This window comes from Rhipicephalus sanguineus, chromosome 6 (assembly GCF_013339695.2).
Source record: "Rhipicephalus sanguineus isolate Rsan-2018 chromosome 6, BIME_Rsan_1.4, whole genome shotgun sequence".
Taxonomy (NCBI): domain Eukaryota; kingdom Metazoa; phylum Arthropoda; class Arachnida; order Ixodida; family Ixodidae; genus Rhipicephalus; species Rhipicephalus sanguineus.
In genome coordinates, this window is record NC_051181.1 from 53,187,847 (window position 1) to 53,212,623 (window position 24,777).

Sequence of the window (24,777 nt, forward strand, 5' to 3'; positions counted from 1 at the left end):
CGGTGAGGCAGGCGCGCGTCGCAGAGCTATTTTTGGTTTGGGCTAGCGCATAGAGTTTCTTACAATAATACCTAGAGGGGAATCTGGCGCTAGTGTCTACGCGGGCTCCTTGAGACGCGCTTAAACCACCATGGGAATGATGGGAAGTACAGGCTTCGGATTTGCTTCGGATGGATGAGGTTCTTGAGATTCGCAACGCTTGTTTGCCGAGTGTAAAACAAAGTTATATGAAGTTACTTCCAATTAAAACTTGCTTCATTCTTTTGTATGTGAAACATATTGCAAAAAGTTTGCGTGACCGTGAGATGGAACTGAAACCTGGACAAATTCAACCACCAGGGTGTGCATTGCTCTGCAATTGTGTTCCAGATTTGGCATCACCAAATAATGAATTATTTTTGTACAACACTTGAAAAGAGACACGCTTGTTTTTCCCTCGAAAGTACGCATTATCTATTTATGGAAATAACAGTACTGTATTGAGTGAGAAACACTTAACGTATCGTCTGCTGCGATGCCAGGTGCGTCTGTTCAAGTGGTCTGCCTCCAACGCATCTCTTGTTTTGTCGCGAAGTCGAGTCAGAGGAGCGCGACGGTGCGTCTACTTAGCTTCGCCGTCGTTTTGCAGCTGATTTGAACAAGTTTTGGTAAGACGCGCTTATCAAACAAACGTGAAATCGATGCAGTTTGCGGCACTGACATGGAACGCTACATCTGTGCGCAGCGGTGAGTGCACGACGCTTTGGTAAAACTGTCAAATACAACCTGTAAAGCTGCAGCGTCACAGCAAACCAAGAGATCTAGCGGTCTTCAGCCTCTTTGAAGAACAAAGGCGCACCCCACTACCCACGCCTCGCGAAGAACGAAACTGAAACTGTAGAAAAAGATCCATAGACAGTTCGCTAGCTAACGCTATCCAATCCAAAGCATGTACTTCCCATCATTCCCATGGTGGTTGAACGATCGCAGCGCCAGTTTCCTCTCTAGGGGATTGTGTGAAACTCTATGGGTTAGCGTGATGCTATGAGCGAGGCTGACGCTTTTACGACGCTTGGGCTCAGATCGCCACCTCGCGGTGTGTTAAGGCATTGACAAAATTGAACTTCGATTGAAAACGCACCGAATAGGACGGTCGTGTAGCGCGTTGCAGGTGTTAATCGCGGAAGCCACAGTAATTACGAATTACTTTACTTTACCACTCCCAGAGGGCAATACCACCCCGCCGACAAGGAGAGTGGTAGATATAAAAGGCACGTTTGTAAACCCTCTAGCGTCTGTGACCGTGGCGCAGAGGGTAGCGTGGCCGGCATCTGTTGTTGTGGACCGAGCGGGCGTGGGTTCGATGCTCGTTGACGTACCTTTTTTTCTTTGCCATCTGACCGGGTATATCTTTTCGACGTCATTTCCGTGACGGAAATACGTCACTGAAGCCTTGGTGGACTCCTGCATAAAACACTTTCGTGTTAAAATTGAGGTAGCTGCCAATTTTTTGTACGTACTTGAAAATTCTGGCGCTTTCGCGACACCGTTACAGGCCCGATAGAGTCACTTCGTAAGAACTTCTGAAATTTCGGACACCGAAACTCTTCGAAGTCTTATTTTTGGGAGGTTTTGCTCAAACTTCAGGTGTGAAATTCCATTATTTGAAGCCACCACTGCTGCTACTTTATTAGTCTCGCAGGCTCGAACCAGCGCTTGCGCGAGTCGATCCGTTTGCGGCCGTAGCGGATACCGAAAATTAGCTTTGCCGCAGTTCTGATGTGTAGTGCGGGGAAGCGTACCAAGAATACGAAGGGGCTGCTTTCAAGTACGGCGAGAGTGCGCCGATGCCTTTACGGATAAGTATCGGAAATGTACAGAGGCGGGATGCCGACTTAATCGCTGACAACCCTATCGTGACGACAACCTCCAGCTAACTGCTTGGTCATGCATATGACCAACCAGTGCAGTTGCAAGCGTGCTGCACGCTTTTAATAGGCGAAAACACAAACGCACCACGCAACCCTTCCCTGCTGCCTCCTTGCAAGAGTGCGCAGCACAGACGATTGCTTGTGACCGGCACAGAGATGAGCACGAGTGACTTAATCTAACGGGAGCTATGGTCCTTAGCATAAGTGCGCTGAAAGGGGAGAACCGCGCCTTTTTAGTAACTGTCTTATTATGGCTCTTATCTGGCTTCTTGCATCCACGTCACAACGCACTTTACTACTGTTGTCCCAGCTCGCTGTTGCTTCACTTCTTTCGCAGGCGGATGGCACTGCTATGACGATAAAAGCTGCGCCGGACGGTGGATGCGCACCCGCCAACTCATGTCTTCACTACAGTGGCCAGAAAGCCGTCAAGGTGAGCTTAAGGATGTGTCGTTAGGCAGAGGTATATGTACAGATGCTTTGGTTTGAGCTTCCTATTGTCAAAATCTTAAAAGAAAGCAACCGTCCACTCCGAAGCTTTCATCAACGAGAAACTTTTTTTCAGAAACTCACAGGGTTTTTATGCCTCGAAGGTGAAAGCCATCGTCTTGTTTTCCTTCTCAGTCGATCTATTGATCCTTGCCTCCTACTCCCTGGAAGCTTTCTGTACCTAACGTGGTTTTGCACTGCATTCAGGATTGGAGGCTTTGCAAGCTGTCTGCACCTCATGTGGTTTTGCACTGCCTTCGGATCGGCCCACCTTTGACCATGCGATGATTTCGTAGGATGACGTCATGATTTGGTATCATGTTATGTCACGGCACAGTGTCATCATGATGACGTCCTCAAACCGTAATCTCTGATCACGGGCCTTTTGTTGATTGATTGATTTATTTATATACAAAAGTACTGCAGGTCTTTGAAGGGCCCATGCAGGAGGGGCATCGTGTAAGTACAAAATGCAACAATATAGCTGTGCAAGCATAAGCAATACAACATGGCACGTAAAGCTAAGCCACAGAATAATGAGTAATGCGCGGTATACAGCTGAAGAAAACTGGAGTAGGTATATTGAGGCATTGTATAGAATGTAAGATATATGGTGAAATCTGAGCAATTAGGTCAATGCTATGTAGATATGTTAAAGGTAAACTATTCCACACAGAAACGGTGCGAGGGAAGAACAAATATTTCATAGAAATCGTTTTGAGCCTAAAAGAAGTGAAGGATTCGTCATGGCGATGTCTTGTTATCCGTGATTTTAGTGGTTACATCGCTCGTGTTCCCGCAGACTCCGACTGTCACTTTTCTCGTTTGATAATGTATCCAAGGCTTTCGCCTTGATAAACGACGCGTTCTGTACAGCGATCTGCTGAGGCAGTGCTTGATTTTTGTCAGTTTCTCGCTATCGCTCTCGCAGTTTTAAAAACAACAGTAGAGCTGAGCGCCACTGTTACCTTGGGTGAAGTTGTAAATGCTGGTTTGTTGCAAATATGTCGGCAGCATTAAATTAAAAAACACGACGAAATTTATAAAGAATAAAGTACACGAGGCAGCTCTTAAGGGCAGATAATATAGCTATGTAATTACACTGAATCTGTTCAATAACATATAACGTGGAAGTATCTCTCACTTAACTATTCCCATTGCAAGTGCGTACGGCCATTTCATAGATTTAAAGAGCAGAAGTTCACAAACAGCGGCGAGCATCAAGCCAATGTTTTGATTACATAAACTGCATTGGAACGACAAAATATTTTATAAAATTAAAAAGTATTTAAACAATCCACAATTTCGCAGTATGTTCTCTGGCTCAGCTATGATAGTCTCGTGAAAAAAAGATGATGAAAAGAGGTAGTTGCTTGACTTAATCATATTCTGAACTCATCGTAGCGCGCAAAAAAAAGAAAAAAAAAGACAAGAAACCTACGTTGTCCCACAGAGCTCCAGAAAGTTCCCAAGATCTCTAGCAATAGTGTGGCAAGTTGTCGCGAAAGAATATTCACAGATGAAAATTTAGCGCCTAACAGCCGGTACAGTACGTTCTCCGTTTCTAGTCGTGCTTCCATGCCCTGAAGCCTTGTTTGAACCTTTTTGCTCGCTGCTATTGCTTTTGTGTGGGGATGTTGAGTGCAACCCGGGTCCTAATGAATCATCGGCTGCTCTTGCGGAAGTTCTTAAAACTGTCAAAGATTTAAATGAGCGATCAATCAGAATGGAAACAGTACAAAAATCGGTTGCCGAAACGGTGTCTGAGCTAAAAGACCAGCAGAAAAACGCTTTTCAAGCCATATCTGATATAAAGGCACGGTTAGAGGCTGTTGAAGGCCAGACTACATACTTCAGCAATGTCGGGCCGATTTCAGTGGGCTACATGATAAAGTTAATCGACTTGAGTCGGAAGCCTGCGCGCTGCGCCATCGGCTAGACGACGCAGAGGACCGTTCTAGACGAGATAATCTAGTTTTTTATGGCATAACAGATGTTGAAAACGAGGCGTATACTGATTCTGAAGCCAAAGTTTTGAGCGTCATTAATGATAAACTGAATCTGAGCCTTAACAGTGATAGCATTATACGCGCTCACAGGCTCGGTCGGTTTATGAAAATGAAAACACGGCCGATCATTGTCAAATTTGCTGCCTACAAGCAAAAAGAAGCTGTGCTAAGTGTTCCTTGCTTAAAAATAGTGGCTTTGCTCTCAGTGAGGATTTCTGCCCCGCCACGCGCGAATTCAAAAAAGTTAGAGAGTATGCAAAAGCCCTGCGTACGCCATATAAACTTGGGTACAAAAAACTGCATGTTGCGGTAAATCCTTCTGCTATAATGACATAGATGACACCATTGTTGAGATCGGTATCCCAAAGTTGCATCGAATTCGCATGGTACATCCCCTCGAGCACTCCGCTCTGGCCGCCTTCTGCAGCATAAAGATCGCTAGGGGACACGGGGGGGGGGGAAACGGTGCTACTCGCCCGAGATTAGAATTTTCTATTTTATATACAAACATTCGTAGTATCTACCGCAAGAAGGATGAGTTATGTACCGTAATTAACGATATGAAAGCCGATCTCATCGCACTAACTGAAACATGGCTTAGCAGCAAGATATCTAACACCGAATTGTTTCATTGTGATAAAAGGTATGTAGTCTCACCGCAGTGACCGCTCTGACAGAGTGGGGGGTGGAGTTTGCTGGCCGTGGACGAGCGTTTTGATTGCTACTGCATACCAATTATTTCGAATATTGAATCTGTGCGGTGCTGCTTGAATGTAATTTCCAAGAAAGTTATTGTTGGCGTCTGCTATCGCTCCCCATCAAGCGATGCGTCATTTTGTGATAGCTTGCACGACTGCTTAAATCAAGTCACGGTTCGTTATCCCAATTCACAACTCATACTAATGGGGGACTTCAACTACACGAATATGATTGGTTGCACGCATGCCCACTTTCCAACCCATCGACCAACTGAGGCCAACCTGTTTTATCACCACCTGCATGGATTTTGGTTTAACACAAATTGTCACCTCACCCACCCGTGTTACTCAAACCTCTTCTTCCCTTATAGACCTAGTACTAACGTCATCAGAAACTGTCACGTCACCCGTACTGCACATGCCTGGCCTGAGCGACCATAATATTTTGCATTTCACGTTCGATTTGTCGCATGCACCATCAGCAAAACGGTCCAAGAACATCAGAGACTACAATAAGGGTAACTATCTAGCCATTAATAATGAACTGAGCTCCTTTTTAGACATTTCTTACCAGGTTTATCTCGGGCGCTCAGTAGAAACTAATTGGAGTTTGTTCCGAAATAAAGTCTCTGAACTGATTCATCTCCATATCCCTCTTCGCCGGGTGTACTCCAATAACCAAGCTCCATGGTACTAACAGATATTTAAACCGACTTTCTAACAGGAAAAAAGACTTTTTAGAATCGCTAAGTTTTCACCTAAACAGGCCCACTGGGCAACGTACAAGACAGCCTCTTAGCATATTCGCGAGCGCTAAAGGCTACTAAATCCTCGTTCTTCAACGTAACCCTGCCGAACATCCTGAAGACTAACCCTAAACGTTTCTGGAGTATAATGAAACCCGTTAACACCAGTAAAGTGTCATTACGTACACCCACCGGCGATCCTGTTCCCGACCATCTGTGTTCTACTGTGCTAAACGATACATTCATTAAGTCGTTTTCATCATCTAATGATACCCAAAGTCCTGAGCTTCAATCGTACAATCATTTTGCGATGGATCCCATCACGTTTGACCCGCATGGCATCGTCACGATTATCGATAACTTGAAACTAACGTCGTCTCACGGTAGTGATGGAATTAATAGTAAATTTTTAAAGAATCCCAAAGAATACAGTTCTATCATCCTGAAATGCATATTTTCACAATCGTATCATGATGGTGTACTACCTGAAGACTGGAGAACTGCTGCGATTATTCCAATACATAAGGCGGTGATAAACATAGTCCATCTAACTATGTCCTATATCTCTCACATGTGTACCATGCAAAATAATGGAACATATAATATTTCTCATCTTGTTAATTTTCTTGAGGATAATAGCTTCTTCTCTTCAACTCAGCATGGCTTTCGAAAGATATTTTCGTGTGATACTCAACTAATTTCTTTTACTAACGATTTGCATTTATATTTGGACTTGCTTCTTTAACTGACTGTATCTTCCTTGACTTTGCTAAAGCGTTTGACAAAGTGAACCATTCACTGCTCTTATATAAACTAAGTGTTCTAAAAATTGACCCTGCAGTTCTTAACTGGATTCGTGCATTCTTTCTTCTCGTGTTCAATTTGTGAGCACTAATGATGTTAATTCTTCCACTGCACCGGTTGATTCTGGGGTTCCGCAAGGATCAGTACTTGGCCCCCTTCTATTCCTAATCTATATAAATGACTTACCTACTACTGTTACTTCCAGAATTTGTTTGTTCGCTGACGACTGTGTGATTCACCGTAAAATATCTAATGACAATGATATTCATTCTCTGCAGGCTGATCTCAATAACATTCTTCACTGGTGTCATATTTGGAAAATGGAATTAAACATTAAAAAGTGCAAGTCTATGAGGATTTCTCGCTCGAATACAACTTGTCCAACTTACTTTCTTCACAGTCACCCCCTTGAAACTGTAACATCTTACCGGTACCTCGGCGTCCACATAACTAACACTTTGTCCTGGAAATTACATACAGAACATATAACGTCCAAAGCCAATAAAACACTGGGTTACCTTCGAAGAAACTTCTTTCTTGCTCCATCGTCACTAAAGTTACTACTATATACCACATACGTCCGTCCTCAAATGGAATACGCTTCATCTGTTTGGGACTCCGGCCAGGTAACACTATCACACATGTTGGAATCCGTTTCAAAATCGTGGAGCTCGTTTCATTTTGGCTAACTACCATCGTTCAGCCAGTGTCACCCAAATGAAGGCATCTCTAAACCTCATCCCACTAGTTACCCGCCGAAGCTCACTCGCATTTGGCTGTTTCATAAATATTTTTATCACAATCAGAAACTTCGTTCCCGATTAATCCAACCTGCTCCCTTCATTTCTCTTCGTCGTAATCACCAACAAAAGTCACAGTCCCCCATTGCAACACCGTAACGTATGCCCAGTCATATCTCCCCAAGAACTTGTAATGAATGGAATTCCCTTCCTGCTTCAATAACAAGCATCAATGACTCCACTCAATTTAGGAATGTACTTAAAACAGTGGATTACCTAATACCCCTCTTTATGTGTTTGTTCATCAGTTGATTTAGATGCTTTTTGCCCCTTCACCATGTAATAAAAATAAAATACTGCTGCTCATTTGCTTTTTATGATGTAAGTGTTGTTAGGAGTAATCCATCTTTGTACCCCAATTAGTGAGCTGTTGTTTTATGCCCATTGCTTTGTGTCCCTTGTTTTTTTGTTATTCTGTTGCATTGCCGTCCCCCTCTGAATGTACTTAGTACCCTGAGGGTAAAATAAATAAATAAATAAATAAATAAATGCTATGAAAGTGGGCCCAGTTGTGCTATGTGCGTTTTAAATGGTGCCGGTTTTAAGCGGTGGCGCTCTCAGATGATATTCAAGCCATTCATGACCTCCGGCATTTAGGAGTGGGTGCCGACATCTGGGCCGTCATGTTACTGCGTAGAGCACCGCCACAATGCCGGAGGCGTTATATGCTATACTCGGTTACAACCTAAGAAAAAGCACCGCCCAGAGACATCGCTGTCCCTCCGACGAGGAATTTGCATCAAAGCTCCATCCAATAGCGCTTACCCATTTTCGTGACGTCAAGCATTTCTCGAGTGTTTCAGATGGCTGACTTCCCCATACATACTCACGTCTGTGTCGTTGGTTCTAAATCAGAAACTTGAACGTCCTGGTAAATTTCATGTGTAATTATGACATTGCTGCTCAACCAAAGTCAATGCTTTAGGTGATAACGACGAACCTTTACCTTTTAATATGCGTGGTATTCATATTACCCGAGAAGAGGTACTTATGGTTTGAGCGGAAACCATCAGCATGACTGTTTTTCACCGGTGTAGGGCAAGCGCCCGTTATTTCTGTGGATGGACCTACCATTTTTTCTTACGTTGTCAACGAGTATAGTGCCGGCTGAAGGGCATGTTTAAAAAAGAGACGTTGGTATTATAGTTGAGAAATAGGTAGCAGAAATTCAAGACCGAAAAAGTGCATTCCTGCCGGCAGCTTGGTGATATCCTTAATTTATTTTGAGAAGGGCTGTTTCACATTTTAGTTCGGAAAAAAAAAAAAACTAATAAATGCAAGCATACGTTGTACAGAGGCAGCTGCCTAAGAGTGCAGGCATGCTGATTAGCTAAATATAATAAAGATATGGAGCACTCTTCAAGCTTTGGCCTACTCTCTAAACATGGCAGGTGCAAAATTGTGAAAACGCGGAGCTACGAAGTCAGGTCTTTTTCCAACAGTCAGATATTCTTCCTCCTTTTCAGCAGGCTAGGAAAGAGATGTACACTGTGTTGGTCTAGTTCAAACTTAGAAACAATGATTACGGTATAACAGGGCAAAACAAATAAAAAAATGTTACTATGACACAGATGCCATTGGTCAATGAGGCGTGTCGTTTTAGTGAACTAATAATGATGGACGTATGCACAATCAATGCTGTAAGTAATCACCATACAAAATAGCACTTTCGGATTCCCGAGTAAGATGTTTTATATTCTGTGTGTATCTTCTCACTGTAGACGGGATAGCGTAACACTAAAACAACTAATTTTCTTAATTATTTTTCAGTCAGTGGTATACTGTCAGCAAACAGAGAAGAAAACCAATACTGGTGGAACGCAAACCACGTGTGAGTTGTTTTTTATTTCTGCTTTTTTTTTTCGATGAAAGGTACGTTGTCTTGTGGCTAATTGACTTTCTATATGCTGCGAGTAAATCAGGCATGTGAAAACAAGCAACAGTCACAGTACGTCTTAACATTACACTTTCTTTTCAATCGCCAGTAATACGTGAAAACAATAAGCGAGAATGCATTGTCACAATTCATGCTTGTATATTCAATTTTAGCTATAACATTAGATTGGAATTCAGCTGCTTTAGTAATGTATTTTTGCTGTGCTTCCGCACGAAGCTTTGTGACAAGGGCGTCAGAAATAGATACAACCTCGCAAGTGTAGATATGTAAGCCCTAGCATGGTGGTGTAAGAAAGACGTCGATATTGTTGCTGTTAAACATCTCTGGAAAATTTTAAATAAACTGTATACTACTTTTATCCGACAACCCGAAGGCCGAAGCAATAGAAGGGACATTTTTACTGACGATATACCAGACGTTAATTGATTCAAATGTGGCCCTGTGCTAGAAAAGAAAAGGGAGGGGGGGGGGGCTGAGCACGATGTCGCAAGTTTTATTTGTGCAATGCCGGTCAGATTGAAATGAGGACAGAATACAAGCGCCGGGGTCTGGGTGCATGTGAACAAACCCCAGCTGGCGAAAATTATCTGAAAGCTGGCCTTTTAGGTGCCTGCTACCCTTGATCTTACTGTTTAGCAAAGATGACAGCAGTGCGTTACTGTATATATGGTGCGGTTGAAGTCTCACATGCCATGGATGCTTTACATTTGACATGTTTAATGTACGTGCCGTGAAACAACAGCAACCTAAACCGAAGCGCATATGAGCACAACTAGCAGAAGACCAGAATGACGTCAATCTTCAGGACAGCGATTGTAGTGGTGTTAGTTCTGCGTTCGTTAACCTACGTGCGCTATGCGTGGTAGAGATGCAGATTCCGGCCTTACACTCACGAAGCGAAGTATATAAATGGTAGATATAATGACACTCGCTTTTCCCAGACGTCCCAGAAGAGTGGTAGTAGCGCTCTTCTGCGTTTCGTTTCGCCAGCGAAAATGATCAGATTTCACTCCACCAAAGCTATCAGCGTTTGCTTTTTGGAAATCTCAAAGCGGAAATGGTCTCTTTGCAGGAAGGACTGCGATTATCCCATTTGACCCGACCGCCTGTTTTAAATAATAAATAGTAAATAATTGTTTCGTTAATAACTGCCGTATTCGATGTGTCTAATCATATTAAGCTGTCCGTCGGCCAAGAAAATTATGAAGGGAGCGAGCAAATATTGCGTTTCCGTTATGTTGTAGGATTTTCGGAGACATTCCTTGAAATACTCTGTACATCCTTGAGCTGTATCAGGAAGCGAGTTTAAACAGACGCTTTTGATTTTGACAGGTTGGTGCCGTACTGTTCAAGCGACGCGTGGAGTGGAGCGACGAACGGAAAAACTGAAAGTGAGTTTAGTCTTGTTGCGTATAGTGGCGTACTTTGAATTTAAAATATGCTTGCATGAAGACATTTACGGTGTTTAGAAAGTGTAGAAACGCTGTAAATCCTTTCTTTCCCTCTCTTCTACAATATGTGATGAACTATTGCCGATGGAGGTTTTTTTTTTTGTTTCCTTAGCGCCCTGGTAGTAGAGGAAAGGGAGAGACTGTGCATGAGCAGTTTTACAGGTTGCTCGCTTGCATACATAGAATTCTCGAAGATTCATATCACGCATGCGCATTTCCAATAATCCAGTTCACAAATGGGGCGTGTGCAATGATGTCAGGAAATTGAATACATTGCTATGAAATTATTTTTGCACCCGAGTTGGTTTATTCATATTTGTTGTAGGAGGCGATTTTTTTGTAAAGAGGAGTGCTGCAAGGATTCTTTAAGATCCAAAACAGAAGCTGACTGGCGCCTTGAGAGCGGTGCCCATCTTGCGAATTTCACACTGTACTGCCCGCAGTAATACCGCACTGCATTCAATTTGCTAATGAGCTTACGCCAGCGTAGCGATATTTGGCGTGTACAATTTCTGTTTTTGTCGCATTTGCGAATGAGTGTCCTGATGGTCATTGAATATCAGGTGATGATACCGTGTGTATTTCTAGTGTTATCAAAACGTATGACTATGGACACTGCGTGGCTTATTTCAACACTACTACGGATGTGACTTCTTGTGGACGCGTTTGGAGAATAAGTGCGCACCGGTTATTTCGCGTGCACAGAACTCATGAGCTCTTATTTCAAAGATAACGGCCCGTTGATGAAACATGATTTTTAGCAATGACCAAAATTCATGTTAATTAAGTATCTGTATACAATATGCTTCACCGACGGCATTGTCCAGCATTCACTAGTTGTAGCAATGCTTATGCGGTATAATGCTTAGCTTGCCCGTACTCTAAAAAAAAAACTCATTTTAGTCTTTTCAGTGTGACCCGACTTAGCACATATATAATAGATCTGTTTCGAGATCTAGGTTAACTCTGTTTTTGAGGTAAATATACTCCCTTCGGAGAGTCGTGGGAGGTGGGGACTCTCCAAAGAGAATTAAAGTGCATCTTTAAAGGGAGATATATATGTGGCAAGTAAGGACTCACGAAGAAGAACCACAGGTATTCTTTTATGTACTTAAAGTGCGTGAACCTTTTTGAAGCAACCTTAAGGGAGTATCCAAAGGCTATTTCAGAATTCGCAGTGTCGTTTAAGCACCTTCGCATCGCATACACTCTGCTACACACTGCTACCGTTCCTTTCGCTTACCCGTAACGTTCTTCAGACGTCATTATTCTGGAATGTGATAGGCAACTCGCCTAGCGTATTCTACCCTATTAAATGTCGCGTATGTCAGAAAATATACTTGCAATTGTCAGCTGCTTCAGTTGCACATAGTGGACGCGTTTGCCGTGTGTTTGCTGGGCAACATATAGGCTGCAATATAGATGCCTTGCATGTGACGTCATAGACGCAACGTCATAATGTACTAGTTCTCCAACGTGGCGGCTTTGATTATGTAAAGGGAGCATATTACATTGTGCCTAACCTGCTCCAATATGGTAATGGTGCGGCCACAATATTACTGGCCTCTATGCGTCAATAACGAAAAAACCTGCAAGTGATGTAATTACAAGATTAACACGTCCTACCATACGGCGCACCATCATGGCGGTTTCAGTGACATCTGTACAAGGCATCTATACAATAATTTCTGAACGTTACGAAAGCCCTTATATTCTTATTAGTCTAAGCGACGCAACTTTCGGGATATCGGTTGCGCTGCAGTTAATAGGATTCATCACTTGCTAACAAGTGAACAGCATGAGCGGCAATTCCTGCTTTATTTGTTCCACATTGTATTATTTAAGACTTTTGCTACCAGGTGACTTGAAATCATGTGATGAAATCAACGTACGAGCAAAGTAGGGGTCACATTGGCTTCTTTTTCGTATAATCAGTTTGTTACAGCTGTTGTGGCAAAATGAACGCTGTACAAAGAATAAACGAGATCGACATTAGATCTTCCATGGAATCTTGTATGACAGGTTCTGCTAAGGTGTATAGTCTTCAGCTTGAGTATCAGTGTTCTCTTCGTGGTTTAGGCCTGCGTTGTCGAAAGTTACAAGTTTAAGCGCTCTGGACATTATGTGCAATATTGATTAACTGCGCACCAGCCCATACAAACTACATGGAAAAAAACGAGACATTGTGGTTGACAGATATTCAGCATGTTTACACTCATCCATATTGGATTTTCTTTCTTAACCTGAAGAAATTGCTCCTGTTTGTTTTAATTAAGTAGGATCTTTGAAGGTAGTGATTAAAAATTCCGAACTTTTATTGTACTTTTTACAAGTGCCATATTGCAGGGTTTCACATATGCACGTGATCTTCTGACGCCTAGTATTTGAAAACAGGCACGACGCGTGCATGGCGTCTATCCCAAAGGTCTTGAAAGGCAAACATATCAAGGCAGGCAAACAAAAACGTCAACCTCGAAAATTGCTCGTGCGCTGATTTAACGGTGATTTCTTTTATCCTGCGCCATAATTGAAGCTCAGTATACCTATGACAATTGTACTTTCTTTTGTTGTAATGGTTCTCGTACATCCGGGTCATGCAACATAAGAAACATGTTCAGAGTTGCCACCAGCTTATTCACTTTTCTGCTTTTTTTTGCATAGGGTTGGGAATGCTCCAACTAAGGTGATTCGGCGTATGTTTTTCAAGGTAGGATAAGCATTCTGTTTTGAATCCTTTTACAGCTTCCACAATTCTGAACCGCAAGCATTTCTGTTTCGTTGTGTTCTTATGCATACAGTCAATCTATTACTGTGCTAACGCAAACATTATTACCGCGATAATTTACACTATTATTGCCGCGATAGTTTACACACTTGGCTAACCGAATTGCTCTATCATTAATTAAAAGTGCCACAGCGGCTATTACTGCAATTTGCTTATTCTGTGAGAATTTGGTATTTGATTGAAGTCATATGCCACTACATACCCTACATTGCTATTACGTTGGTTTTGCAAGTTAGCGTGCACGTACTTGAAGCCCAAAGTGTGGCGCAGTGGTGAATTGAATGCTATGGCCATTTGAAAAGTTTCTTGCGAGCAGTGCGTTTCACTGAGGTGTCGACCACTACATTCATGCTTCCGGCTGGCATCATAAGCCTCACACACGTTCTACATAGAACGACGCGCGTCATTTCAGTCACCTTATATTGTGTGTTGTGTGCACGCCAACACTTGCGTCAATTTCTGCTGGTGTACAAACAGCATTCTTAAATTATTCACGCTTGACATACAACCTGCCATGAATAATTGTGAGAAAATGGTGTAATCATGTAAAAGTTGTAGCACTACGGATCATAAGTGTCATTCAGTGTTGCCTAAAGGCAAGCACGGCGCATTCAAAATAAAATTTGAAACTTTTTAAAGGTGTCTTGCCTCTAAGAGACCCCGCCGTCTATCTTGCACACCTTCGCTTTCGTTATCTCTGTGTGCCCTCTACTTTCTCGTCAAGAACGACATGCATGTTATCAGCTACCCAGATAGATAGAAATTATTGCTTTCGACACATTATCGGCCCCACAAGCTCTGCACTGCTTCAGGGTGCGATACATAGCAGTCCAAATTATCGGAATAAATAATAGAATAGTGGAGGTTTTCAGAAGCTCCTAATTTTATTTGCGGGTTCACATGCGCACTCAACAAACCGGTACATGAGCGCTTCAACAATTAGCGTTTCAACAGTCATCTTGATAATGATTTCACATTTTGATTACAGCTGGCTACGCCTTTATGGGATCTCTGATACTGCAGTCTGTCGTCCGTGAATTGCTTGACCAAGGACTTTATGAAGGCAAACTGCTGCTACTAGCCGGAAGCAGGTAGGGTTACACGCAAGCGCAAAACGGCGGTGTTCTCACTTTTTTCGCTATATTCAAAGTTTCGCTATACTTGCGTAACGCCCTGCCCACGTGGAGCGCTTACGCAGGCGTTATCTGGCGTTTCATTCACCAGCGTCACCTGGGCCCGACGCTGTAGGTGACTGCAGCCGAAACCTCGAGCTTTGAGCCTTCCACATACCGCCGCCTGAATCCTTAGGACGAACAAAAATCAAACAGCGCGCACGTGGCAGCGACTTCCGCCATCTTGTTGGCGTCGTCGCTGCTGATAAAGGAGGCTGTCGTCAGCCTTGCTGTGCACTCTGCGGCCTGCAAGTTACCGATGGCCTTGCATTTATCTTAGGTTTCTCTCTGGATGCTTCGACAGTAAAGCACTACTGAACATTTTGTGCTGTTTTCGACTACTAGATATTTTCCGCTAGGCTCCACTGGAATTGCTGTATTGGCTTTACGTGTATATGGCCCCGAATATGTAACGACGGTGCGCTGCGATGGTTGCTGGCGCAATCTCAGAAGCCATAATTTGCGAGGTGGCTGGTTGTTTTATTCTCTATAGTGGGTGGCACAAACAGACTAGGAGTAGACCTTTCGTGGGTAGCATTTTCTTTCGCCATACGTTGAATATATTCTTGCCACAAAACTATAAATAGGGCAGGGAGAACTTATGGCTTCATTGACGGAAAGTACGCACTGTTAAAGGAGGGTTCAGGTGTAATCCATCTGGCTACATAGTGCGAGGCTGGGCTTGTGTTAGTCTGCGCGCTATTTGTGTCGTTGGTCGCCCTATCTGGCGGCATTGATGTTACGACGCAGGGAGACGTAACGCCAGGAAACGCCGGCAACAGTGCTCCGTGTAGCTCGGGCTTAAACCAAGTATAATGAACTTGCATAAACCAAATACCCGCCGTTCTAGCACAGTGGTTGACAGCTACAGTGCTAAGCTCGGTGTCACGGGTGCGGTCCTGCCCTCGGCAACTGAAATTTTTTTCTAGGCGAAATGTGAAATTGCTCGCGCGCTTTGATTTAAACGCGCGTTAGAGATCCCTATAATGTAAAAATTACTTCTACGTCCTTTAATAAAGCGTACCTGACACTCGTATGGTTGGTCAGGTAGTTAGAACCAGAGAATATAATCGTTTGCTGCATAAGTTAAATAACAGCTACTTAACTTCGCAAGTTTGAAATCAGCCCATATGGAACACAGTCCTGTCCTTATCAAATTTCTCTACTTTAAACGATGCTACGCAAAACTGCAGCAAGACTGGTGTTTACAAAGAACTGTTCGAGTTTCGCTCTGTTGTGGAGGGCCTGTTCTACACTAAGCTTAGCCGTTCTCTAGTAGCCGATGTCAAAAAGATTGGCACTAGTTAGCGCAGCGGGCTCACCTTTCAGTTTCTGTTCTTCACCTTTCTGTTGAGCCACGAGGACTTTGATTCGAGCAGCGTTGCACTATCATAAGGCATAATGGTAAGACTTGGTCTAGACAATAAGGCTTTTGTGAAAGTTTTTAGGCCCACTAAAGTTTTCTAGGGTGGTCATCAATCTTGTTGCAAGCATCAGAAATGACACCTTCAGTCTTGCTTGCATACTGTGTATGAGCTATAAACTGAACGAGTAGTGAGTTTTCTTTAGTTCACTAAAAAGTTCTCGCACTTTTTCATGGGCAAAATGAAGCAGATTCAGCGGTCAGCTTCAGGAGACAAATATATCCACGCACTCAACATCGGTATGACTCGCCTAGCCTGAATGCTCAAGTCAATTCCGGACTTTGGACATGCTCTTTATGCCGTTGACATAATGTATGGGTGATTCGAGGCTCTCTCGCACAAAAAGAACGTACTGTGCCAGAAACAGCAGTGCATCTCTTTGCGGAGGGCTGTGGCAGAGGGCTGCCCGGAAGAATCGGAATTTGTTCAGGTACACGGCACGGATTACAGACGAAAACAAGCCTTCCTTCTGAATGTGGGTGATCACCCCATACGCAAGGTAGTCAAAGAACACATACTGGGTCTATGAGTAAAGGGCAATACGCACGCAGATCATACACCTAAAACACTTCTCATGACCTTTGGCGAGGTGGATACGCAATCAATGATCCACGTTTTCGTAATCTGCCGAGTAACGTACGGTCTCCACTACCTAGAAATTGGTAAGGACGAGGTCAAACAATCCGATACTCATCCTTCGTACAAGCCTATAAGACTGCCCTCAAACTGCCAACTGTAACAACGAGTGATCTGCTTTTAGCCTTCGGTATCACACTAGCTCCGAGGAGATGAAGGCCGCAGTCCTTACCTCGCGGAGAGACTCACGCCCTGAGCTAGGGAGATTCTACCTGATTTAGGGTATTCTGTGCGGTCGCAATACAGTGACGAGGAACTCGTACCACTTTCGACAACATCTGTGCCCAAATAAACACCGCTCCTGCAGAAAAAGACATGGATCTCTCATACCAGTGAGCGCGCGTCGCGATTCCCGAGGCAACTCGCAAAACAGTATGAGGACGGCCTCAGACACACTTTACACGGACGCAGCCCAAGGCGGCGCAAATGGCGTGTTGCTGGCCACCGTTGACTCGGTCCGCATGCCAGGTTTGTTCACCTGCGCCTCAGCGAAGACCAGCTCAGCAAACACGGTGGAAGCCACAAAGGTTTACAAGCCCTAGTGGCGGAAGGCCAAGTGGGCTACCACTTCCCAGACGAAATTGGCAGCTCGTGTAATCAAAACTAAGAAATCAAGCCATAACGCAGGTATCGTACATAATCATGAATTCTCGAACAGCGTGTGGCTGTATCACTAGCGGCCGCTTTCCTACGAGTGTCGCCCGCGTCTTAGGTGCAACAGTACAGCAGGAACACCGATTCATATGATGCCTGGGACACATCGCAGCCACGGGCAACGATACAGCAGACAGTGCACTCATCGAGCGACTGTCTCTCGCCCAGATACCCGTTTGGCACACTAGGTGCCCCACACGCGCTTGTGTATCACATTCACTGCGTCCATTGTTAGAGTTTTATTTTGTGTTTTTCGTGATGTGGAGGCCCGCCAACTCATGCTCACATTTCGCGGGAATGCGAGCTCAGGTCATCCATATTGACGAGCCTTACATTCCGGCATACAAATTCAGAAGGGAGCAATGGGACAGCTCGCTCGCCAGCGAGGTAAAGGATGCCCAAGTGGCGCGCCTCGGCTAAGTGCCGCGGGCTGCTGAGGCCAGTGTAGTCGTGGACTAGGGGCCCTACCCACCTCCTTCCTCCGACACTTCCTTTTTTACAATCACCTGTTTCTTCAATTTGATTGTTCAAGTAAAACTTCAGTTCTCGAGCTGCACTGACTATTCAACGTCCTCCTTTGACAGAGCTTGGATGCATGTTGGTGTATGGGTGATCCAAGGAAAAGTAATGCTCTCATTGAACTTCGGCAGTACTCATGCCAGAATTTCACTATTTATGCAGCTGACTTTGGATTAGACATCACGGAAGCGACGTTCGGCAGTGGTTCAAGGACTGCCCGTTGTTCGCACTTCTTTCTGCGAAACTAAAAAGAAAACTCGAGAGTGTAACTAGGAAGCGTGAAAGGAAACTACATGTAAAAGTGAATTAATATTTCACGGAGCCAGTTTACTCCATACCGGGCCTACTTTTAAGGCAGAGAACAAGTTATTTTTCTGACTCTACAACAACTTTTCTCCTCCTAACATGCTAATGCGATAGCGTGAAAGAGCTTGTTTCACAGAAATACCGGTGTCGGACGCCTTCATATGACGTCACAATGACGCCACAAATTTTCGTGATCCGTGGCGAAACGATGACGTCGTCGCTCGCACGGAGGAAGTCACGTAGTTTTTTTTTCTTTTCTGTTCTCGCATGGGTGTGCACGGACGCGGACTGACGCCACAAAATTAGGGCGGCTAAGTGACCACTAAGGTGCAGTCCGCACAACTTGGTTGAGCATTAGGAGCAAGAAAGTGAGGCTCTTGTGCCGATATTTTTGCGGGTAAACAAAAACATTTAGGGCATTCACAAAAATACGAAGCTTTGTAACAATGCTTGTCTTATAACTGGAGGCCGGATTTTTAGGCATTAAAAAAGCTCGTTCTAGGCGCCAAAAATAGGCAGGCCAAACAACTTTTTAGGCTTCGAAAATAGTAAACATAGGCACAACAAATTTTCACATAAATGCAAATAATTTCAAACGAAGACGTGCGCGGCCTCTGTCTACGACAGAAAACCAAATGTTATTGCTTAAAATGGCATAAAGGTGCCAACGGTTGAACACAGCCGTACAGTGCTTTGTCCCGCACGGTTTGCAGATTATGGTCTCTCCCGTGTTCTGCACGGTGAGTCAAGTGCCCACTGTCGAATCAACACACTCCTGAGTGTCTTTCGGCATGACTGAGAAGGAGCAGAACGGGAGCAGATAGCCAGATCGCTAAAAGAACAAAAGGGAGGGATTCCTCTTATTGGCCAGGTCGAATTGCGTAGCGCCAATTTCACCCCTGACAGTAAACCACAGGGAAGGGGGGCTTCTGGGGGTTAAACCTCCCCACCCCCCACTCCGAAAATTTTCAGTTTTGCATGTGTATATATGCACGCACACATACAAACGATGGCACGAACGTACATAAAGTATGGTTGAAACCCCCTCCCCCCTCTCTCTTTCCGAAAAAAATTATGGTTACGCTACTGCAGTGAACAGCTTACAAAGTAAATTACAAAAAAAAGCCCGTGCACACCACATTTTTCTTTCTTTGCTCTTCACTGTCATTTTCGCTGACGACTTACCGCGGTCTCGCATTCGCCAACTGCTCGTGCCATGTCAGTGCGGCGGCGAATGCTGCGTGTCCCACTTCACTGCTGCTAGCGGTTGTTTTCCGGAAGTTGGCTGAACTAGAGGATTAGGTTGAACCCTAAACAGTTCTGAACAGTCAATGTTGCCCGGTAATATGAATAAAAGTCTCAAATCGCACTTTAAATAGAATCTTGAGGCTGAACAACGTTCATATAAGCGCCAATTTCGAAAATAGGCATTTATAGGCATTTGTGAGCATTTAGGCACAAACGCCAAAAATAGGCATTTATAGGCACTATACAAACACTATAAAAGCCCTTCTTAACCTCTAATTCTGCTCATATATCAAAGTGGCGCGATAGGAACGCAAGGAACAAAATAGGCATTTGCCTAAAATCCGGTCTCTACTTATAACCTGCGTGCCATTTTGCCGTGAAAATACACAATGTTACTAAATCCACCCAGCTGGCGTCGAACACCGAGTCTCGCGTCTCCGATGCCTCCACGGGACGCTCTTTTTTTTTTTTCACAGAAATGCAAGAGTGTGGCGACGTTCAATGATTTCAGCGTTATGTGCCTAACCACATTTGCTGAACCAAAGAAGTTTTCACCGAAAACTAGCGAACGCCACGAGAAAGATTCCTATCGCGAAAGGAGGATACGCTCACACGTACGGCGGCCGCGCTTACGCGCGCCCCTGCCTAAGCGCCCCAAGCGGCATCGGCGCGCTTTGGGGACCAGTTTCAGCGGCCGCTTTTCACAACTTAAAACTACTAGCCACCCTCGCAAAATCAAGCAGATGCGTCATTTACAGCTCTGCTGTAAAAAAGACTGTGTCGAGTAGCTGTTAATGCGGGAGAAATGCCATAGCATTACGTCGCGAGAAAGGGAACTGGCGGTGTCGAGCAACTTTCGATGTAAGGGTGAGCGCAGTGCCGCAAGTAATGGTGCAGGCCTTTCGCCTAGACATTGTATGCAAGGCATGAGGCTGACCGCAAGCCATACGTCTTGTGAAAGGGCATCTAAACAGGATGGCTCTGGTGGCGTTTAGCAGGGAGCTACAGTACGCACATGGTTTGACTGTTTCACAATTGAGCGTCGATGGTTCTGCAACAGTTTATGAAAGAACGCATACTTTTGTCCCTACTACATGTTTTCCTGTGTGTTTCTCTTGAGACGTTCAAGTTTGGTTGATACATTATGCTCACACTTAAGTGACAAGGTGCCTCGAGCTCTCTAAAATGTCTCAAGTGCGTGTTCAATTCATAAAGATGTCTCGAATTTACTCTTGTTTTATTCCTTCCATCGTTACTGAAGAGCGCACACGCTAGACTTTCTATCGCCTGGCTAATATCATGTCCACTTTTAACCGTTTTGAGCTGCTAGTGTAGAAAAAAAACAAGCAAAAAGAAACAGCGTTGGTATGCTCTCTGCATCACCGCATACACTAAACTGGTAATTTAATTTTTCCCTTCAGTGCTGGGGGTGCAGGTGTTTTGCTGAACGTGGACAGGATCGCCGATTTGCTGGCCTCGCTTCATTCTAAAGTCAAAGTGCGCGGCGTGGTGGACTCAGGATGGTTCCTTGACAACGAGCCTTTTGAAGCAAGAGAATGCCTGGAACCTTACTCATGCGCACCCGTCGAAACTATCAAGCGCGGCATTCGGTAAGTGGCCATTCGCAGCGATGTTTTGTTCAACTGTGTGACACTTGAAGATCTTCAGGACACCTGCATCTCTAGGTACTGAGATGTAAAAGTTGAGAAATGATTCATGCTACTGCGCATGCATAGCGTTTAGATTGTTCACAAGTGTTATGCTATCCACAAATAGAACTGCCATATTGCTTCGGCGTCCAGTACAATTTGATCATCAAAGTAAGAACAACTAATTTTTAATTGCGGATCGCCACCAGTACACAAGTACGGCTAGTACATATTCCTGCTGTGAAATGCAAATGTGCAAAATTAAGCAAATTAGCGGCTTTTTATCGTGTTCTATGTTTTCCTATGTAAACCGCGGACCCTACTATGCCTTTCTCAGTGAATCCCCTTTGAGCGTTGACCCGCCTAGTTAGCGACAGCCTTGGCAGGATTGCTTTAAAGGGTATTGGGGGAAGGAGGGGAGAGGGGGGTTAAAACTCAAACAAAATCATGGCATTGCGGGAAAGGGGGACGCAGGCACCTTGCACACTATGCCATTTTATTGCTTCAGCTGCAGTAATCCAACGGTGAATAACAAGGCGACTCAGATGGAGTCAACATATAGCCGACCTCGAAAAGCAAGTCGACAGCACCATAAAGTTATCCGTCGCATAGCGGGAAGACAAGTGGGCGGAACATCGGGCGTCACTACTCCACATCCATTGCGCTTTATCCGACCGAAGATTGCCTAACCTGTGTCGGTTGTGCTTAACATATCTCAGGCATCGGTGCGCCACTGTCATTCATTCTAGCAAATCATGCAGTTAGCTATCTGTGAACATTAACGTTGGCTTTTTCGGGTTATTACTTTCCAGGTTGTGGAACGGTCAAGTTCCAGACCGCTGCAAGCCGCTCTACTCTGATTATGAACAATGGAGGTGTTATTTTGGCTACAGAATATACCCGACGTTGAAAGGTTGGTGTTTCCTTTCTGTATAGATACGGATAACTTATGCAGTTTTTTTGCTCGGAACGAACTTGCACAAAAATGTTTCCAGTTAAGCAACCAGTATCTCGTTTCGCATAATAAAAGGTACGAGCCTGGAGTTTCAAGCTCTTCAAAGGTCAATACGCAACACCATATCCTACCTCTGGTGTACTGTTTGCTTGTTATCCTTTGTGAAACAAAGTTGCGCGAGAGTCCGGCAATCTTGTGGTGTAATGCATTTAGCAAAACCGTAATAAGATACTAAAATACTGTTGCATCTCCAGATAGGAAAAATTATTGAACACGATGTGTCACTGGAGCCAATGTTTCGAAGCGGTGTTGTCTTATTCAAGGCTGCAACCGCCTACCCTATCACGAGTATGCGTATTCTTTGCACCCTCTCCCCCAACCCAAGAGAAAGAGGAGGAAAGGACAAATGCGACAGCGGGGTGGGGGAGAAGCAGGAGCCGGCGTGCCGAATTGGGTTAGTCAATAGGAAAGAGAAAGCCATCAGTAAAAAAAGCGAGGCGTGTTCGTGTCGAAAGGGTTAGAAGGAGGGGGCTCAAGAAGGGCTCTCGAATTCATCCGATATGAAATATACACAACGAAAACCAGTCAGTATTAAGTCTTTCTTTTTGGAAGTTCTAACCCTTCTTATCACCATCAAAGTATCATTGTCAGGTTGTGCTTACTTTTGACAACCATGATTAAGCGGCACACCTTACTCCCCCCCCCCCCCCTTACCCTTTCGACGCGAACCTCCCACGGTCCCCCTCGTTTTTATTTGACTGATGTGCATGTAACGTTATGACCTGGCAACCTGCAATTTGACTTACCGCGAAGGTTGTCCGGTAGGTAAATTGGCCCACCTGCAGGTACAGTGAAATGTCACTTAGCATCTTCAGTAGCTGCCACAGGGAATGCATGGGAAACTTGTCTAGATCTCGCATGCAGAAAGCAATCTGTAGGTTTGCAGCGTAATGCACCCACAAATCCCTTAAAAGCTCTGGCTCACGCATTTGAACAACTGTTAAGGGTTCTTATTCTTTGGAGCAGTGCATTTGTGCATGGCTTAACGGGCAGATTGGTTTGACCACCACTGTCAGGCATGCACATTGCAGACTGAGCCCACTAGCGTGACGATATAGGCCACATGCGCGACAGAGACCTTGTAGTACCTGCGCAGGTACCACAAGGTCACTGCTAAAACATGAAGTATGCGATTAGTGCGGAAAAAGTATCGAAATAAGATGGAACAAAAAAAAGTGAATGCCTGTGGCGAGTACCAGTCGCAGTACCACCATTGCTTTTATAAATGATTACAGTTTTGATGGGACATGTTTCTTTTTTCTCTGTATCCCTTTTGCAGCACCAACATTTGTGTTTCAGTGGGTGTTCGACGAAGCGCAGATGGTTGTCAACAATGTCGCTGCCCCTTCAAGCAAGGCCCATTGGGACTACATTCACGCCCTGGGCAGCAAGCTTCGTAGCACACTCATGAACGTGACGTAAGCCCAATGTCGTTACACTCCAAGCATCAGCACGTTGTTTCGAGCGCTTCAAACCAGTTCGGATAAATTTAGTATTAACGTAAATATTGTATATATGACGATCCGAAACGCCAGCAGTGCTTGAGTCGCCTAATTGGTATTTATTACCTTCAGGCAACAATTCTTGGCAGCGGTCGGCCCTTAAGTATACTTTCAATGTGATAGATATAGGATAGTTGGTCCATAACTTTTAAGGTGAAACTTTCAGTGCAAACCATGACAGACCACAAGTAAGAGCACAGTGCCGGTGCTTGTCCCATCTCTTCTTTGTGGTTAGTCCTGGTTTGCGCTGAAACTATCACCTTAAAAGTTATTTGTAGCACTATACTGAAATTCAGAGTGTCTATTCAATTTATATCCTATTATTGCTAACAAGCACATTTTACAAAAGGCCAAAATAGTTCGTAATTCAACCTTTTCTTTCAGGGCTCTATTTGCACCGTCTTGTATTTCCCACGAGATTCTCACTAAAAGGTAAGTCTACATTCGTGAGAAGACATTTGATTCTATAAACATATGCACAATTGTAGAAGTGAAGCGAAATATCAAAAACAAGCTAAATTCTGATGCTTTACCTACACCAAACCCACAATACGACAGTGAGGCGTGACGTAGGGAGGGAAATCGGATGAAATTTCAGTTTCAGGGTTTTTTTATAGTGCGACTAAACCTCAGTGCGAGAGTGTTTTTACATGTCGTCCACGTCCAAATGCGGCCTCGATAGCCGGGAATTGAATTCATGTCCGCGAGCTTGGCAGCGTGATGCCTAAATGCGTTCTTTGATTACTCTTAGGCCGGTGAACTTCCTTTGTGTATTTCCCGACTGCCCAACTCTTGGCAACCCGAACTTCTCATGTGAAGAAGACCCCCCCCCCCCTCAGTCGGGCTTTCTGCGCAATATTTTTATGCGCAGGAGTATGGTTACGCATGCTTTTTAGGGGCGAAGCTCCGTATAGCGGCACCCGTTCGTCCCTCGTAGCGTAGTATGTAACCAGTCTTACGCTTTGACCTGCAAGGTGGTGCCGGTGGGAGATTTTTCCTGTGCGTTGTTGAACAATAAAAAATTCGCAGCGTTAGCTAAAAGCCGACTTCTTCTGTCTCTCAT

At 44.4% G+C, this 24,777-nt stretch overlaps 1 protein-coding gene across 1 annotated transcript in view; it reads left to right on the plus strand.

The window, feature by feature from the left end:
* The window catches only part of LOC119397264 (palmitoleoyl-protein carboxylesterase NOTUM), a 39,468-nt gene extending 15,834 nt beyond the window's left edge, over positions 1–23,634 (plus strand). Inside the window, exons 3-9 of the mRNA XM_037664695.2 lie at positions 2,248–2,343; positions 9,227–9,287; positions 10,686–10,744; positions 14,578–14,680; positions 20,970–21,158; positions 22,010–22,110; positions 23,492–23,634. Coding sequence (XP_037520623.2) covers positions 2,248–2,343; positions 9,227–9,287; positions 10,686–10,744; positions 14,578–14,680; positions 20,970–21,158; positions 22,010–22,110; positions 23,492–23,634 — 752 coding nt within the window. The remainder of the gene's footprint in view (positions 1–2,247; positions 2,344–9,226; positions 9,288–10,685; positions 10,745–14,577; positions 14,681–20,969; positions 21,159–22,009; positions 22,111–23,491) is intronic.
* The last annotated feature ends 1,143 nt before the right edge of the window (positions 23,635–24,777 follow it).